Here is a 20,282-nt window from a genome sequence, read left to right as displayed (position 1 = left end):
TGAATCCTGATTGATTTTCATCGATTATTGAGTCCAGAACTCCTTTAAATCGCTTTGCAAAAATTAAAGCAAATATCTTATAATCATTATTTAATAGAGTTATGGGTCTCCAGTTGTCAATAAGAAGCACGTCTTTTCTGGGTTTGGGTATTAAATTAATTAGCCCCTGTGTCATAGTAGCAGGAAGTTGTGCTCTTGCAACGCTCTCAGAAAAAACCTTAAAAAGAAATGTTGCCAACAGATCAGAAAACTCTTTATAAAATTCAGAGCTGACGCCGTCATTCCCAGGTGATCTATTGTTTTTAAGGTTTAACATAGCATCTTGCACCTCCTGCTGGCTGATTAGGGAATCACACATCAGCTTCTGTGATTGAGTAATGGTTCTAATAGAGTGTATATTTATATAACTAAAGAACAACAACATAGCATTATAATCAAATTTAGTTTTCTAAAGAGAGGAGAAGTAATTATGGCAAAACTCGGATGTCTTTTCCTTATCATTGATAACGGACCCACTGATATTTAACTCAGATAAGGAGTTGTGCTTGGCTCGAGATTTCTCCAGTTTAAAAAAGTATGAAGTCATCTGCTCTCCCTCCTCCAGCCACTTGTGCCTCGATCTAACAAAAGCCCCCTCTGCCTTACATTTATACAAGTCATCAAGTTTCGTTTGGAGTTCAATCAATCTGAGTCTATCTTTAGCAGAGTGAATCTGGAGGAATGCTGGTTAGGGATGTTATCTCAGAGATGATATTTCCTACTTCTTTTCTTCTAGATTTAGCTAAGTCACTACCATATTTCCTCATATATTTACCTATTTCATATTATTCCCAGTTTTTGCCATAAACTTTGTCCTTCTGAGCTTGATCCCAATGCCACTTAATCAATCTCTGCAATTCAATTTTCACAGAATTATGTTTTAACAAGGAGCAGTTCATTTTCCAATAGAAGAAGTGTTTTACTTTTAGATTGTCTCGAAACAGGTTAACATTAAGCAAAACTGCCTCATGATCTGTCAACAGAGTGGGTAAAAGATCAACTGTGATGGAATCCTTATCTAGAGAGTTAGAAACAAGCCAACAGTCAAGCCTTGATTGTCTAGATCCATCCTTGTTACTCCAAGTGTAAACTCTGTCCCTGGGGAATTCCCCCCTCCATACATCATAAAGATCATATTTATTCATCAGCGTTTTTAATGAAGAATTTGCAAACGAGGGCTTACCGGGTGGCCATCTGTCAAGAGATTTGTTCAACACAATATTAAAGTCCCCTCCAATTATCAGGTGTGCATTAAAATATTTTTGCGTTAAAATGGTAAGTTTAGCGTCCAAAGAGTCCAAAAACTCATCATTATCTGACCTGCAATTATAGCCATAAATATTAATCAAAATGAAAACTATGTCCCTTATTCTGCAAACCAGACAAACGTAGTGACCCTGTTTGTCACACAACGATTGCAAAGTTTCCCCTTCAAAATGACCCTTTAAGTTAGATACCCCTGCAGAGTGTTCAGACCCATGTGAGAACCAAATATCACTGCCCCACTGTGCTTTCCAAAAGCTTGTGTCTTTAATGTTGGAGTGTGATTCTTGCAGAAAAGCAAAATCAACTTTTGGCTGTTTAATAAATAAAAATAAAGCCTTACGCTTCAGCCCATTTCTTAAGCCCCTGGCATTCAATGAAACGATGGAAAAAGCCATAAATAAATTGAAAATAAACCGCGGGCCAACGCCTCTCTCTCCGCTCTCGGTCCCCCTTCGACAAGTCCTCTTTGAATTGGAAGCCGCGCTCCCTGAGGTACGAAGAAGTTTTTGCAACTCTCCACACCGCGTCTCTACTGACCCGAGAGATGAACTGGATGATGATCCTTCTGGGGTTGCTACCCTCCGCAGGTTGCCTCCTCCTGCCCAGGCGATGGACGGTGTCCACATGCTCTGCCAGTGTGTCCCTCTTGTCAGGCAGCACCTCCTGGCAGATGGTGATGGCGCGACTGCGGACGTCCTCCTGGTCAGACTCGGGAACTCCAACGAGCCTGAGGTTCCATCGGCGCGTGTATGTCTCCAGCTCAACCATCCTTTTGGTGATCTGCTTGACAGGTTGCTCCACCTGGGCGACCTTCTGCTCAACGTGGGCCACCTTAGCGCTCACAGCCTTCAGCTCAACAGTGGTGCGTTCCAACTTTTCCTCCAGGTGTGTAATTTTACAGTCGATAGAGTCGCATCTTAAGTTAATCAATTTCTTTACCTCTTCAAACTGTTTGAGCATGTCCACGCTAAGCGAGGTGCTCTCCACAACCTCGCTGGCCTTTTTCTTCATTGCTGGAGATTTAGATGGTGTTACCAGCAGCGGTGGGAATTCCTCATCGAAAGCCTCGAGCTCCTCCGTGCAGCCGGCTGCAAATGTGTAGTCGTGCCCCGCAGCCTCGAGTACTTTACGCGAATTCATGTCTCTCTTTCCACCAACTCTGGCGGCAAAGCTCGCTCTATAAGCACCCCGGGTCCTAGTCGTCATTATGTTAAACAAATAAGTCAAAGAAATTCCTTTTGAAGCAATTGGATAAAGTTTGGTGCACAGCGTCCTCGTGCGTGGTTGCTCAAGCCGCCATCTTGCCTATTTAAAATCCGGTGGAGAGCAACTGCAGCGCCTGGCTCTAAACTCCACACCCAAATCAGACTAAGATAAACAAAGGAACGAAACAAAATATATTGAAAATTAATGTAGTTTAGGCAGTTTTACAATATGACTAGCATTCCTACACTAGCACAGGTCTCTACGCTCGGCGGAAGTTGCCAAACGGCCTGACACTGCACCGGAAAATGCGCCATGATCAACCGTTTATGACCCCACCATACACGTTATCTGCCCTCTAGTGGTCACAGTGCGTAACTACACCTCTCAACTGCTCAAGAGGTTTTATTTTGACAGTAACGACCGGAAGTACAGCTGAACAATTGTGTCTAACTTGACAGTATCCTGCTCTTGTAGTTACTCATTGTGACCACAAGAGGGCGTAAACATGATGTTTGATGATGGTGACACAAGGATTTGCATGACAGGTTGTTAAACTAACAGCCAGCTTACAGATCAATGAGTTTCTAAATCATTTCTAACCTCCATATTCCTCCATATTTATAGAAAGTAAACTATTGAATCTTTTCACCAGAAATCTTAATAGGATATTCATTATTATTATTTTTCTTATTTCATTATTTATACATTTTTTAAAATCTATTTATGTATTTTATTTTATCAAACAAATTGCACGTCACTCATTTAACCAGTAAGAAAAACCACAGTGCAAAATAATAATAAAAAAAAAACATGCCAGGGGCTTAGGTCAAACAAATAATTAAAAAGGAAAAGAAAAGAAACGAGAAAAGAAAAATACAAAGGCACATTTAAATGCATCTATAATACTCTTAACATACTATTATGGCTATATTATAAAATATATAAATTATATAATTATCTAATAATATGATTTAGTTAGTATAATAATTAGCTAAAACAAAGCTTTCTTTTTTGTGTTCATCTAAAAAAATAAATAAAACAGTAACAGACGATATAGTTGCGCATTATGTCCACCGGGGGGCAGTATTTACATGTGCTTGTGTTACATCGGCTTATTAAACGCTGTCTGTAACCATAAACTCTACCAAGCTTCAAGGCAAACATAATAAATAGCAGACTATTATAGATGTGCCTTAAATGTGACTTTAGTGTTTTTTTTTCTTTTAAATATTTCTGTCTTTCTGTCAACTGTTTATTTAACCAAAAACCCCTGCCATGTTTGCTTTGTTTTTTTTTGTTTTTTTTAACAACTTGTGAATATTTTTTTCTTTGAATAATTTAAGTTTTTAATAAAACCACTTAATGAAATATAGAAATAAATACTTACAACAAAAATCATAAATCATGAAATCTCATGAAGTGCCCTTTATTTTGAATTGAGCTGACACTCAAATACATATCAGAAGTCAATTAATTACTCAGAATATTGTAGCACAATTCCAGTGGGAATTACTATGCATCATCCATCTTGCCACTTTTGTAATGTTTGTGATTCAACTGCCAAGGTTTTTATTACAGTGCAATGAATAAATGACTTAAAATGCAGAAACAATGTTTTATGTTCATTTTTGAAAGTCGTTCAAATACAAATAAAAATATAGACACAACACAGTAGATAAGTACATGAGATTAAACTTGCTTTGTAAAAAATGATCTGTAATATATAAGATAATAGTAAGATAATAAATTACACAAACCTTTCCAGATTAAACACAATCTTGTCCTACACTGGTAATGTGTGCACAGAACTGCCCTTGTATTAAGGTCACTATGATTCTTTCTCGTATTGTTATTTATAATACTTCCCTATTAAGAGGTGTAGGGCTTCTGTTGGCACTGATCTGATATGCAGATTACTAATCACACAGCAACAGCCGGATGAGGTTATTCACAATTATGAAGTGTGATATTAAAATGGCTGACAAAACCATCTGAGCTGCAGAGCGTGGAAGTTTTGAGTTCCCCTTAACTGTGTGAAATGAAGATGCTTTTTCTGTCCAGGCTCTAGTGTCTTTTCTATATTATACATCTTGTATAGGTTAAAAAAGGATAACTATAAATCCACCCCAGATGTAATCACAAGACAATACTCATTTTCTCTTCACTTGAGCGTAGAGATCCTCTGGGACGTTTAGGTCTTCGACACTTTGACCTGTGCATACAGTGGATCCTGCTGCTGTTCACTGTCCATCTCTGAAGCCGAGGACGGTCCAGGTCTCCGCTTGGAGAAGTCGATCTCTCCATAATGGATGTCTTCTTCTTCTTCTGCTTTTCTTGGTGGCTCTGCAACAACAAGCTCTTCACCTGTTTGACTCTGTAAAATAGTAAATCAAACAGGAGGTGCTGTGAGGTGAACCTTCAGCTGGATCCTTATTAAATAATGACAGACTCATTTCAGATTCATTGACTGGACTTTTGGACAAAGTCAGGATGTAAACTAAAGCACAGACACTGTGTCAGGTTGATCACACAGCCAATGTGAGCAGAACACACAGTGCAGTGCTGTACAGGAAGCTCAGTGTGTTCTCACCTGAGTCTGTTGTGCAGTTGAATGTGTCGACTTTAAACGCCTGGAAGACATCAGATCAGTTATACTGTGTTTCAGGTTCAATATACAGTGTGCCAGTTAAGTGTCAAGACTATTATTGCATGTGAATGAACTCAGTCAAGACTGCTGCTTTAATTTGTGATACTCACCAAACACAGACGACCAGGCAGATGAGAACAAGGATCCCAAAGATTCCTCCAATAACTGCTCCCCATCGTATTAAGCTACCTCCTGCTCATAAAAGAAAACAAAATAAGTGAGACGAGTGTTGATTGTGGACATGTAACAATATTGATCATGGTAATCAAAGTGCTCTACAAGGTACTATAACACACTCATAAAAACATACAGCAGATAAGATTTATGTCAGTGGATTCAGTAACTGTACTGACTATTTTTACCTTTAACAGTCAGATGGATCTCTGATGATGTTCCATTACCAAGATCATTTGTGGCCACACAGTAATAAACTCCTCCATCAGTCACATTAAAACTGTAAAGGTCTTTGTCAGACACTTTGATGGGTCCATCTTTGCTGGTCTTGAACCAGGTGAAGCTGCTGATGGGAGGATTGGCTCTGCTGGAGCAGGTCAGGTTCACCCAGCTACCTGCTGACACCAAACCTGATGGACTGATGGACACTGAGGTGTTCTTGGGAGCATCTGAAGAAAATGTGACAAACAAAATAAGAGGTGATAGATACATCAGAGCCTGAATAAGATCACTGAGAAAAGAGAGTCATGGGAAATCAGAAAGTCCATCAGGAACTAATAAAATGAAGTGACTCACTCATTCAAAGCAGGAACTCTCCCTGTACAACCAGATGTTACTGTGTCATAATAGTGATTAATGATCTCTGTAGAGTTGCACTGAAAACAGATTAAATGTAAAATTAAATGATACAGCATGAGATATTTCTGCTAAACCAAGACCAAACAAATAAAATATGTCTATATATATGTTTTTTTTCAGTGCAGCTCAAAAAAAGCTGCAAAATATAAAACATAAAGCATTAAAAAATAAAAAATAAAAAGTATAAAAAGCAGAAACATTTTACCTCACCAAATGAGCCTGCAGTCAGAGCGGAGAAACAATTAGTTTTAAAATCAGACAATTTGTGAGTTTCAGCCGAGCTGCCACAGACCCAGTACCTGACTTTGCTGCTAAGCTGTTGATTTAAAAGCAAACAGAGTTACTGTTTCAAGCTGGATATGAAATGACTGATATACTGCAGAGAGACAAGAAGTTGTCACTCTTATGATCACAGCCTGTGAGTGAGGAAGTCAGTTTTTGAGGCAGCTTGAGCTCATCAGGACACAAATAACTAAATTATTCTTAAAGATTAATTTTGTCACGACTCACTGCAAGCCTGCGTGCCTTATCTTTTTTGTAGCATGCTGTATTAATCACAGTAGTGCCATGTTAAACAAATATAAAAATATGAACTTCATGTATTGCACAGGTGTAGTTAACTGTATATAGAATTTTGACATGTAATATATAGAGTGAGTTTCATTACAAGTAGTTAGTTGCGCTGTGGGCGAATTATAAGACAATGGGCCCGTGGGCACAGACATGCAAAAGGCCCCACCACCTCTCCTAAATAGGAGCAAGACAGACTTTATAGTAGCTCGGCCTCATTTGTTGTTTTGTGTGTCGTAGTAGTCGTTACACATCTCTTTGGAATGGTTTTGTGTCTTTGTGATGGTTTTGCCCTATTTCATATATGTTGTGAGTCTCTTTGCAGCTGTTTTGTATCTCTTTATAATCATTTTGTGTAAACACAACTCTGGACTGATGAAGACATCTGGTTGCACAGAGCTGTGTGACTACAGTCGCTCTGATGATCCTGCATGTGGAACTGATCCCTGTTTACTTATATAATAGTTCTCAGGTTTTTCTTAGAGCTCTGGGGCCTCATTTATAAAGCTTACGCACAAAACGGGGCTTGAAAGTGGCGTACGCCACTTACCACGCAAAGGTTGTGATTTATAAAAATAAACTTGGCGGGAGAATGTGCGCACCTGTAATGTGCACTGTGATTCATGCGTGCGCACATTTTGGAGACACTGGGAAGTGGCGACGCAGCGCAGGTGGAGAAGTGGAGTCAGATTTTTATTGATGTCTCACACAAATTTAATGTCATGCTATATCCACCTTAGATCCACGTTATCATTGAAATTAAATCCAGCAGCCTTATTTTGCGCTTGGAGTGAGTGATAATTGTTTCATAAAAACGTTGTAAAATCCAACTCAAATCCTGAATTGAAATTCTTTCTAAACACGTATTTAATCCGCACTGCCTCTAATGTCTCATTGTCCACTCTGTGAGCGCAGGAGGGGAGAGGATGGCGCGACTGCATGGAATATATTTATTTATTTAGCTAAATATTTCCAGTGTATTTATCATGTCTCAAAATGCAGCCATTAAGCACAACCCTTACACTCATTTCATCAGCCCTACTTAGACATGTGTGGTTCATGACAAAACCGGCATGAAGAAACGTGTTCGCCTATTACACTTTCATCTTTGAATTGTATTTCAAATTACACGTTGTATTTTGGGACAGGGATACCACTGGTTCATGCTGTAATTCAGGCCGGGAGTCTGATCAGACTAATTGCCATAAACACATAAATACTGCGGTGACCCTCATGCGTAATTGCGCAAGATGGCACTGGCACATACTCCTTTTTGCCTCCACCTTTAATAAATGTGATTCTTTATGTCGCACATCAGTGTCAAACATCCTCAAATTTAAAAGCAACACATTAACTACATGTTGGTAAAGGAGTAGAAATATTTGGTCTACCTTTGGATCAGACCACTTTTTTTTTTTCTCTGTCACTGTCCGTGCAGTCCCACAGACACAGCTGACAGCATCAGCAGCGCTGATGTGTTGCCACTTTTTTTTTGTTTTCTTTTATTAGTGATCCCGCTGCTGTGGCCACCAAATAAAATCTTTCTTCAGTCCTCCACCTCCCGTTAAAGGGTCTCTAGCTCAGTCTCGGAGAAATTCCGCTTTTGGTCTGCTTCTCACACCTGTCGCCATGACTCACACAACGAGAGAACACTCGCATGCCAGCTTATTTATATGCACATCGCATTCATGAGGTGATTTGCATGACCATTTATGGTTGAACTAGGGCGTGTAGAGGGCAGAATATGAGGCGGATCTGGGTGTGCACAACTCCAGGAGGTCTGTGATTTATAAAGAGAACATTGCGTCTAAGTGTGCGTGCGCACGGTTTTATAAATCAGGTTATTTTTTGGCGCCATTTTCAGCTTTTGGGTGCACGTCAACTTTTAGTATGAATCCTAAGCACTCTTTCATAAATGAGGCCCCTGGTCATGACTCTATCAGTTTATAGCTCACAACTCCTCTCTGGTGTTCTTATTCTGGTCTATCAGCCTCACACAGTTGTATTTCCTCACATTCATACCATCAAAACAACGTGAAATACAAGAACTGTAATGTGTGTTAGTGGCAATTAAAGACTGAACTGTGAGGTGTCTCAGTGCTCTTGTCAAACTGAAAGGGATATTTAATAATGCCACCTGATTCTTTAACTTATTCTAATGTGTTATCAACCAAAGACTATTTGACACATGTAGTTACCACAGAGTTTATTAAACTGACTTGTGTACAGTCTGTATCACTGCTGCTCTGCAATACAGCGCTGAGGAGAGAACCTGATTAAAATGCTTTGTTTAACTTCAGATGCTTTTAATCCAGCATTCATCTACACATGTATATACACAAAACAACTGTGACAATAAAAGATAAATATCCACATTTTCTGCTTCCTCATCACAACAAAAATCTAATTTTAACTATCAAAGCTTTTGTTTGAAAAAATATATTCATGCATGCAAAGAAAACACTGTTGGATAAAAAAGATAGCACAATCTTAAACAATTAATAATGAGGCTACAGTATATGATCTTCTGTCTTGTTTGCACTTGAACTTTTGATCATCTTACTGATCTGCTGCAAAGAAAAATATTTAATATTTAAGAATAAGATGAATAAGAATCAGAAATATTCCATAAAAGGTGAACAAGACGTTTTCCTCTTCTCCTTCATGATGCTTGAATCTCAATCACACAGTTGATGTAGTCTGCTTCAGCTATGTCCTGTGGAAATGAATCAGTTATCATTGTCTCAAAGACGTCTACAAACAAAATCTTGGCTCGTTCATAATAGCAGCTTTTGTCCCTTTCTTCAAAGACAGTTTATTGTTGAAAGGATAATGTGCCTGTAGCTTACTTTCACTGGTTTGTTGCAGCATCTTGATCTAAACCACCTGAAAGGAATATGAATTAACATGAATAAAAGTTCTGAACATTCACTTTAAAGATTTGGACGAGACCAATTAGTCTTAAGCTGCAACTGATCAGATCATAGAAAAGTTCCTCTCACCACTCAAAGATGATGATTGTGCCGTAGAGTGCTATGATTCCCAGGATCTTCACTGTGATGTGGACATCAACCCCAAACTCTGGATTGCCTGTAACAAGACAGCCTGGTCAGCTTCTCCTTAGTAAAAAATTTTATGACTCTAAACTGCATCCCATCGTATTAAGCTACCTTCTGCTCATTACAGAAAACAAAATAAGTGACTAAAAGGAGACGAGTGTTGAATGAAGACATGTAAAAATACTGATGGTAATCATAATCAAAGTGCTCTACAGGGTACTACAACACAATAACAAAAACATACAGCAGATAAGATAAGATTTATGTCAGTAGATTCAGTAACTACCTTCAGCAATCAGCTTGATCTCCGATGATGTTTCATTACCAAGATCATTTGTGGCCACACAGTAATAAAATCCTCCATCTGTCACATTAAAGCTGTAAAGGTCTTTGTCAGACACTTTGATGGGTCCATCTTTGCTGGTCTTGAACCAGGTGAAGCTGCTGACGGGAGGATTGGCTCTGCTGTAGCAGGTCAGGTTCACCCAGCTACCTGCTGACACCAAACCTGATGGACTGATGGACACTGAGGTGTCCTTGGGAGCATCTGAGGAAAATGTGACAAACAAAATAAGAGGCGATAGATACATCAGAGCCTGAGTAAGATCATTGAAAAAAGAGAGTCATGGGAAGTCAGAAACTAATACAATGTGTTGTCTTACATGAAACACTGAGAGTCTTTCTCTCCTCTGCTGTCTTATAGTTTCCTCCATCCACAGGATATGTGGCAGAACAGGTGATGGTGACTCCATCATGTTTGTCTGACAGAGTGATGGTCTCCTGGATTTTGGCTGTGAAAGTTCGATCTGTGTTCTCCTCTGTTGTGTTGTGAGGGTCTTGTTGGAGATTCCAGGTGAGTTTAGGAGGGGAGTGTGGACAGGGAGTGGAAGCTGAGCAGGTTATAGTGACAGACTCCTTCTCCTTCAGATCACCTGAGATCTCAATTCTGGGGCTCAGAGGAGAATCTGGGGTTTCAAATCAAACACAGATTTTACTCTAAGATGACTGAAACTCATTTATTCTCTGATGATTAGTTGATAAACTAAACCAATTTTCAATTGAGGGCGGCATGGTGGTGTGGTGGTTAGCACTCTCGCCTCACAGCAAGAGGGTTGCCGGTTCGATCCCGAGCGTGAGAGCCCTTCTGTGCGGAGCTTGCATGTTCTCCCCGTGTCAGCGTGGGTTCTCTCCGGGCACTCCGGCTTCCTCCCACAGTCCAAAGACATGCAGACTGGGGACTAGGTTAATTGATAACTCTAAATTGTCCATAGGTGTGAATGTGAGCGTGAATGGTTGTCTGTCTCTATGTGTCAGCCCTGCGATAGTCTGGCGACCTGTCCAGGGTGTACCCTGTCTCTCGCCCGATGTCAGCTGGGATAGGCTCCAGCCCCCCCCCCGCGACCCTCAAGAGGATGAAGCGGTTAGAAGATGAATGAATGAATGAATGAATGAATGAATGAATTTTCAATTGAATACAGAATTATGAAAATAAATAATAATGCCATGTAGCTTTTGTCACTACTGATAAATGTCTAGGAGTGAAAACAAATCAATACATGAGTTTTTTTCCCTTTTATGTGCTGACATTTTGTCTGATTTGACAGTTAAAGTAGCGCAGACATTGTAAGACAGAAAAGAATCATCATCTTCACAGTGAAAGTTCGAATCATGGAGTGTAATGTTTAGACAGAAACTGATTTAGTAAACAATAATAAGTAAAATCAGACTGATAAAAAACAAAACTCTCTTACCTTTAACTGTTATTTGAAGAGGATCACAAGAACCTGTTTCCATGACTGGGCTGTTCTCAATTCTGAAGTAGTATGTGTCTGTGTAACTTGTGATTAAACTGGAAAATAAAGTGGTGCAGTTTTTCTCACTCAGGTTTCCAGTAATATTCATTGGGTAGGTGTTAACTGTCTTACTACTGTTGAAAATCACATTGTTTGGATTGGAGTTAAATCTGGAGTCACTTTTAATCCACACTCCGAAAACTGATCTTGTGGTGCTGAAGTTTATGTCTGGCTTAGGTGAGAAGGTACATGGGATTTGCAAACAAGATCCACTCAGTGCTTCAATGTTCTTTGGTGCAGTAATGAATAGGGCTGGATCATGAGGACAATCAGCCAAAGCACCTGTAAAAATGAATCATGATAAACAATTTGTGAAGCAAAATCAGCATGAAGAGAAACTTCATGATACACAAACTACAATTAAGCAGCAGCAGGTTTGGTCCTTTTTCCTTTTAACATTGTCAGTATAAAACATTTCACTTTGCAGTCAGGACATGAACAGTTGTAAAAAAATAACATCTCCAAATAAAAGTGACTGAACAAACAGCTCACCTGAAACAAAGAAGACACTCAGTAACATGTTGGCTGTCACCATTTTCACACACTGGACTGTAACGACACTCATCACCTGGAGTTGACAAAAACTCACTTTCTTAGTATATTGATTAAAACATATTTTAAATAAAACATTCATGTTCTCTGAAAGCCCCCTCAGATTCACTCATTCAAAGCAGGAACTCTCCCTGTACAACCAGATGTTACTGTGTTATAATAGTGATTAATGATCTCTGCAGAGTTGCACTGAAAACAGATTAAATGTAAAATTAAATGATACAGCATGAGATATTTCTGCTAAACCAAAACACAACACATAAAATATATAGTGCCCTCCAAAAGTATTGGAACAGCAATTCGTTTACTTTTGTTGTAGACTGAAAACATTTGGGTTTGACATCAAAAGATGAATATGAGACAAGAGATCAACATTTCAGCTTTTATTTCCAGGTATTTACATCTGGATCTGATACACAACTTAGAAGATAGCATTATTTGTAATGGAACATAAAATTTTTAGGTGAGCAAAAGTATTGGAACATATAAACTTAAAATAGATTAAAGTGAATGAGACTTAATATTTAGTTGCAAATCCTTTGCTTTCAATAACTGCATCAAGCCTGTGACCCACTGACATCACCAAACTTTTGCATTCTTCTTTTGTGATGCTTTTCCAGGCTTTCACCGCAGCCTCTTTCAGTTGTTGTTTGTTTTGGGGGGTTACTCCCTTCAGTCTCCTCTTCAGCAGGTAAAATGCATGCTCTATTGGGTTTAAGTCTGGAGACTGACTTGGCCAGTCTAAAACCTTCCACTTCTTGCCCCTGATGAACTCCTTTGTTGTTTTCGCAGTGTGTTTTGGGTCGTTATCTTGCTGCATGATGAAGGATCTCCCAATCACTTTGGTTGTATCTTTCTTTAAATTAGCAGACAAAATGTTTCTGTAGACTTCTGAGTTCATTTTGCTGCTGCCATCATGTGTTACATCATCAATGAAGATGAAAGAGCCCGTCCCAGAAGAAGCCATGCAAGCCCAAGCCATGACATTACCTCCCGTGTTTCACAGATGAGCTTGTATGTTTGGGATCATGAGCAGATCCTTTCTTTCTCCAAACTTTCGCCTTTCCGTCACTTTGGAAAAAGTTAATCTTTGTCTCATCAGTCCATAAAACTTTTTCCCAGAATTTTTGAGGCTCATCTCTGTACCTTTTGGCAAATTCCAGCCTGGCCTTCCTATTCTTCTTGCTAATGAGTGGTTTGCATCTTCTGGTGTAGCCTCTGTGCTTTTGTTCATGAAGTCTTCTGCGAACAGTAGATTGCGATACCTTCACTCCTGCCCTCTGGAGGTTGTTGCTGATGTCACTAACAGTTGTTTTAGGGTCTTTCTTTACAGCTCTCACAATGTTTCTGTCATCAACTGCTGATGTTTTCCTTGGTCTACCTGTTCGACGTCTGTTGCTTAGTACACCAGTGGTTTCTTTCTTCTTCAGGACATTCCAAATGGTTGTACTGGCTATGGCCAATGTTTGTGCAATGGCTCTGATTGATTGTCCATCTTCTCTCAGATTCACAATTGCTTCTTTTTCACCCATAGACAGCTCTCTGGTTTTCATGTTGGTTCCACCTCTAAATGCAGTCTGCACAGGCAAAATCTTTCGTTCCCAATCTGAAACTGAGCTCAGACATTCAGTGCTATTTATTGTTTGAATAATCAATGTAATTGGGAGACACCTGGGCAACAAAACACACAGTAACATGTCAGTAACATGTTCCAATACTTTTGCTCTCATGAAAAATGGATGGGTTCAAACAAAAGGTGCTATCTTCTAAGTTGTGTATCAGATCCAGATGTAAATACCTGGAAATAAAAGCTGAAATGTTGATCTCTTGTCCCATATTCATCTTTTGATGTCAAACCCAAATATTTTCAGTCTACAACAAAAATAAAGGAATTGACCTCACTGTTCCAATACTTTTGGAGGGCACTGTATGTATTTTTCAGTGAAGTTTGTGGAAGCTGCAAAATAAAAAACATAAAGCAGTAAAAAAGACAAAAATGTATATAACACAATAAAATTTTACCTCACCAAATGAGCCTGCAGTCAAAATGGAGAAACAGTTGGTTTAAAAATCAGACGAGCCGTTTAGCAGAGCTGCTACAGACCCAGTACCTGACTTCCTTGCTTAGCCATTGTCTGAAATAGCATAGAGAGACAAGAAGTCGTCACTCTTCCTGTGGTCACCCTGTGAATGAGGACATCAGTTTTGAGGCAGCTTGAGCTCATCAGGGCGCATTTAATTTATTCATTCTAAAAGATTAATGTTGTCACATGACTCACTGCAAGTCTGTGTGCCTTATCTTCCTTTGTATACATGTTGCATTTATCACAGTGGTGACATGTTAAAAACTAGAAACACATGAACTTCATGTATTGCACATATAGTTTAGATGAACAGTGGATATAAAATACAGACATGTAATATTTTGGCAGAGTTTCATTACGAGTAGTTTAGTGGTAATCTTATGTTATTACAAATGAGGATGATTTGAGACCATCAACGCAGATAGCCAGTGTTTTATTAGAGAAATATGTCTTGTAGAAAAACTCCCGCACACTTTGTAAGACCTTCATCAGGCAATTGACAAATATGAAAGAAACTAATCATACATAACCGAAGATTACTGTGTGATACAACAAAGAGCTGTTTCTTCTGTAGCAAATCTATGATAATACTAGTTAATATAGTTAGGGTAGCAGCTGTCTCTATACTGTGTTGTTGCTGACTGTTGTAGCTGAAAAAGATTTTTAATGTAGATCTGCATGTAGTTCATTGTTAACTATCGATCATCACAAGATAAGGTTTTATACTGCTGAAATCTTACCAGTTGTGACTGTTAGGTCAAATATTGGAGTGATCCAGGCACTTTAGATGATCTACTCCTGCTGAATTTCAAATGTATTAAACATGAAACTGTATAGTGCATTCAGGACTCATTAAGACATTTGTTTACAGAGAGCTGTGTTGCTAAAACAACCTCCTCTGTTTACTTGTAGTTCTCAGGTTATTCTCAGAGCTCTGGTCATGACTTTATCGGTGTACATCCCACCACTTCTCTTTGGTGTACTTACTCTGGTCCATCAACCACACACAGTTGTATTTAATCACATTTAAAGCATCAAACAGAATGAAAACAGTAAAAAAAAATAGTGTTTTATTGGTGATTAAAGACTGAGCTGTGAGGTGTCTCTGTTCTCTATCATACCGAGATTAACTCCCCACCCAGCAGTTATATCATAAGTACTGGAATTATCCCTATCTGGGGTAGTTGACATGGAAAAGTAATAATCTTTAAGACACACCACTTTATGTGGCCTGATTTCACTGATTTCCACCTTTCAGAGACCTGGGAGCAGAGAGAAAAAGAGAGACACAAGTTTTAATTGTCTTAAGCACTTAGTTTCTAATGAACATCGATGAATAATCAGCAGTTTTACTGATATAATTTCAGCTTGAATCATGTGTTTTGTTTCTTTGCCAACAAAAACATCAGAAGTTCAGATTATTGATCGGCCCGAGACCAAGAGAACTCACTGCAGCATCACACAGAGCAGACATGGCTCATATAAAACTCAAGAATTTGTCATGACACATCATACTGTATACTGGTATTGCTGTGATCAGTGATGTTCAGCTGATACTGCGGTCCCGAGGCCTGTGTCAAGCAAAGGGGGCGTGTCCAAATGAAGCTCGTGTCGAAGCCTGTATCGTTTTTCAGGATATCACGTGACCAAAGACAAATGAGGCCCCGTTTCTCTGGAATCACGTGACTGCCTCGTTGTGTGATTCGAGTCGGGAAATACATAGTGTTCTGTGTGATCCAAGGTGATTCTGAAGATCGTTAAGTGGAGAGGATTGAGTGACCCAGTCACACAAGCACTCTAACCTTTTGTGGACACACACACACACACACACACACACACACATATAGATATGTATATATATGTATATATACACATATGTGTGTGTGTGTGTGTGTGTGTGTGTGTATGCACTTTATTGATATACCAAGTTTAGGATAGATTCATTTCATCTGGCTTTACAATACCTCATAAGGGGATTCTGACGTAATCATCATAATTAAGCATCATTATATATTATACGCCAGATCCACTGGCATGTAGCCCACATGTAATATCACAGTAGTACATCAAATGACCAGCAGATATCAGTACTACTAAATGAGCTGTTAAACGGGGCTTCGTGTGATCAGCCTTTTGGCGAAGCAATCGGCCATCACTAGCTGTGATCACAGACTTTCTGCTTTCTGGAAAAATCAAACTCACCTAAGAGTAAACTGAGCAGCTGTAGTGTATACAGTGCCATCTAGTGGTATGTGGAAGCACAGACCTGAAGATCAGACTGAGTATGAACCATGATATTCAGATGAAGGTGTTTACAAAATTCTTAAAATCCTCTGATTATATACTACTGAAAACATGCTTATAATTATTATACACAATTTCTGACACAATCTGCTCATAAATCCCCAAAAATCTTACACACTGAGCATTTAAATAAATCCTCGAAGCATGTAACTTCTCCACTGCCCGCTCACTCAAAAATGTTTGGTAATATTGATGACAAGAACTGAAACATGTTGATCTAACAATAAAGTCGTTCAACACATACCTGTTTCTAGAGGTTTGATGTCTTGATAATCATTCTCTTCTCCGTGCATATAAGACGTAGGTGAAGTTGTGACAGAAACCCCCATTATGCTTCTCCAGTATTAGCACTTGCTTGCCCAGGCTTTGACTAAAGGTCCATTTTGGTAGTTAACCAAGACACAGGCCACTGCATACAGTTGATCCATGCTGCCTGTGAGTGAAAGTGGGATCACTGCACGGAATATTTTCTGCTCCTTCACCCCTGGAATGAGCCGCTCAACATGCACTCTCAATCTTGCAATAGACTGCGTCTCCCTGACCTCTGCCCCAGACAGTTATTCTCTCTTGGACAAGAAGGCTGGTGTGTGGACCTTGCAGGGGACACAGTCATCTACAAGGAAACCCTTATCCACCATGATGGCTGCTGTTGGTTTGAGGAGAGAGATAATGCTAGACTGCTTCAGGATGTCTTTGTCACTGATGGAGCCTTCATAAAGAGATGACATGAAGGTTACTGCACCATGAGTGGCCACACCAATCAGCCCTTTGACTGTGCAGTGGGGTTTGTAGGTAGAGAACACCTCACTGTGCAGGAGAAGAGAGTTTGGTGTTTAGCACCGCAGCTCAGTGCAGTCCAGCACCACTTGAGTATCAGAGTAGTTGTGAACAACATCTGGCAGGTGAGCCTTCACTGTCTCCTCAGACAGCCAAATGCCTACAGCTCCAAGTACAGTATACAGAAAGTTAGCCCAAGTACTGATGATGCAGCTCACAGTTGACTGGTGGATTTTGAATCTGTGGATCAAATCTTTTTTGCATCAGACCCAAAGACAAATAGGTCATGGACAGGATAACCTCATGAATGGGTTGAAGAGACTGTAAAAAAAGAAAATACAGTACATTTTATTTACTATTGTTACTCATCACACAGACAGACCATGATCATGCAGATACTACCACTATAATATGTTGTACTGCAAACCAAAACAATGCCAAATACTCAGAATGATATTTCTCACTCCATAAGGACAAGAGGAAAATAAATTTACTGTTGCACCTGCAGGGTGAGGGACCTCAATATTCTGAAGTGCAGTCCATGCTCTTGTCATGCGCACCATCTTGTGTGTTGCTGGCTCTAAAGGCCATCAGGTGGGAATGACTCGCAAACCTGTGGGGCATATGTAAATGTGTTAGGTGTCCTTGGGCTGTACTAAATTGAAGATGTAATCAAGGCCTCAAGGTCAATATTATAGTCCCTTCATGCCACACACTATACTATACAACATGTATACAGACAGTTAATTAAAATCAGAGTTAGAACAAATTAAAAAACAATTCAGTTGTTTACATATAAACATATGCATTCAGGAAATAATTCTGTAGGTCCTTATTTAACGTTACACCAGGTTGAATGTAAGCAGCAGCAAGAAGATGGTGACGATAACACGGACAACATCTCCACACAAAGTGCTGGACATCCAACACACATTGTCCTTTAACTGTGACAGTGTTTGTGCAGGAAGCCTTGTTAATACAGTCCCTCTATCTAAATGTTTATCTTATTATTCGTATTGTCTTCTGCTACCTTTCTGTATACTTTACTTGGAGCTGTAGGCATCTGTCTTGTGTGAGGAGACAGTGAAGGCACCAAACTGTCTTCTGATCTAGAGTGAGGCGTTCTCTCTCTGCAAATCCCACAGCATCTTTAAAGGGCTGATTGGTATGGCCCCTCATGACACAATAACCTTTCTAATTATTTATGGCATATAGATAAGATCACAGTTGTAAGTTAGATTACTAAACTGATATATTATATCATATAGTTTAGTTTAGTTTATTTCAGTCATATATATACTTCAAAGCAGCAAAAGAAAAGAACAATACAAAATTGACTGAAAAAGGCTCAGGCAGAAGCGAAGCTTATTAATGCCCGCCTGCTGTGCATCTTAAGCTACACAATTCTTGGTGTCAAGTGGGAAGAGAAAAAAAACAAACAAAAAATACATACATATATACACACATACATACGTACTCATGCACATACATGACTCTTTTCCCTTTTTTGTTTTTCAATTACAGCCATAACTCCTAAATATAAATGCACATAATGATTTATATCATATACATAATGCTTCCAGAATAAATACTTTCATATTCATCTGAGAAACACTGCTGACATTTTTGCTTACCTTGTGTAAAACCTTATGTCATCATCTGAGGCAGCAAACCGCTCCAGCCCAAACGTGTTGCTAAAAGCCATTTTCTACTCAGAAAATGAGTAGATCTCAGAGGGCGAGATCAAGTGCAGCAGGCTCAGTAGTTGTGGTCTGGGTTATGTACATCCATAGGGGGGTCCTCAGTTTGGATTGTGTCTATGTCTGTGTCTGGTCGCTCTGTCCACTGCCAAACTCCAGGCCGTGGGGCAGAGTAAAGTTGTTCCACTGAAAAAGTACCGACACAGCTCCATCTTTCAGACGTCTGTCCGGCTGGAGTTGAAGGCTCGATCAGGTCTAGTCTGAACATGTCGGCTGCAGACTCTGATGTGATTTGTAATGGAGAAAAATAATAATAATAATAATTTTAGCCACCCACCTCTTCTGTAGCTCAATGTCTTTGGGAAACGTGTAAAAACTAAGAAAAGAATTAAACCTAGCCGGGGCTGTACATTGCGGCACACTGCAGTGGTGTCCTGAAGTGCTGTCCTCGAGTCTCCGAGAAGACACTTTAGCTCGTTTTGAGGTCATGACGTAAAGTAAACATCGACACCCAAATCAGACTAAGATAAACAAAGGAACGAAACAAAATATATTGAAAATTAATGTAGTTTAGGCAGTTTTACAATATGACTAGCATTCCTACACTAGCACAGGTCTCGACGCTCGACGGAAGTTGCCAAACGGCCTGACACTTCACCGGAAAATGCGCCATGATCAACCGTTTATGACCCCACCATACACGTTATCTGCCCTCTAGTGGTCACAGTGCGTAACTACACCTCTCAACTGCTCAACAGGTTTTATTTTGACAGTAACGACCGGAAGTACAGCTGAACAATTGTGTCTAACTTGACAGTATCCTGCTCTTGTAGTTACTCATTGTGACCACAAGAGGGCGTAAACATGATGTTTGATGATGGTGACACAAGGATTTGCATGACAGGTTGTTAAACTAACAGCCAGCTTACAAATCAATGAGTTTCTAAATCATTTCTAACCTCCATATTCCTCCATATTTATAGAAAGTAAACTATTGAATCTTTTCACCAGAAATCTTAATAGGATATTCATCATTATTATTATTTTTCTTATTTCATTATTTATACATTTTTTAAAATCTATTTATGTATTTTATTTTATCAAACAAATTGCACGTCACTCATTTAACCAGTAAGAAAAACCACAGTGCAAAATAAAAAAAAAAAAACATGCCAGGGGCTTAGGTCAAACAAATAATTAAAAAGGAAAAGAAAAGAAAAGAGAAAAGAAAAATACAAAGGCACATGTAAATGCATCTATAATACTTTTAATATACTATGATGGCTATATTATAAAATATATACATTTTATTATTATCTAATAATATGATTTAGTTAGTATAATAATTAGCTAAAACAAAGCTTTCTTTTTTGTGTTCATCTAAAAAATAAATAAAACAGTAACAGACGATA

At 39.1% G+C, this 20,282-nt stretch overlaps 1 protein-coding gene across 1 annotated transcript; it reads right to left on the bottom strand.

Annotated features, from left to right (window-relative positions):
- Positions 1-4,498: 4,498 nt before the first annotated feature.
- LOC125882223 (sialoadhesin-like) lies at positions 4,499-19,503 on the bottom strand. Its single transcript, XM_049565971.1, has 11 exons — positions 18,805-19,503; positions 17,673-17,783; positions 16,638-17,491; positions 14,028-14,140; positions 11,946-12,021; positions 11,352-11,735; positions 10,263-10,565; positions 5,521-5,781; positions 5,269-5,350; positions 5,102-5,141; positions 4,499-4,885 (listed from the first exon to the last, which is right to left on the bottom strand). The coding sequence occupies exons 5-11, from the start codon at positions 12,016-12,018 to the stop codon at positions 4,703-4,705; spliced, it is 1,326 nt and encodes a 441-aa protein (XP_049421928.1). The 5' UTR covers positions 12,019-12,021; positions 14,028-14,140; positions 16,638-17,491; positions 17,673-17,783; positions 18,805-19,503; the 3' UTR covers positions 4,499-4,702.
- Between the last annotated feature and the right edge of the window lie 779 nt (positions 19,504-20,282).

The sequence above is a fragment of the Epinephelus fuscoguttatus genome, linkage group LG21 (assembly GCF_011397635.1).
Source record: "Epinephelus fuscoguttatus linkage group LG21, E.fuscoguttatus.final_Chr_v1".
Classification (NCBI taxonomy): domain Eukaryota; kingdom Metazoa; phylum Chordata; class Actinopteri; order Perciformes; family Serranidae; genus Epinephelus; species Epinephelus fuscoguttatus.
This window is presented reverse-complemented; position numbering and strand designations above follow the sequence as displayed.

What these genes read in the sequence shown, in the direction of transcription:
- LOC125882223 (XM_049565971.1), bottom strand. Translation starts at nt 12,018, where the DNA reads ATGAGTGTCGTTACAGTCCAGTGTGTGAAAATGGTGACAGCCAACATG. An exon ending in GATCCATCTGACTGTTAAAG is followed by an intron (nt 5,351 to 5,520) that starts GTAAAAATAGTC and finishes TTTTATGAGCAG; the next exon opens with GAGGTAGCTTAATACGATGG. An exon ending in TGCCTGGTCGTCTGTGTTTG is followed by an intron (nt 5,142 to 5,268) that starts GTGAGTATCACA and finishes GATGTCTTCCAG; the next exon opens with GCGTTTAAAGTCGACACATT.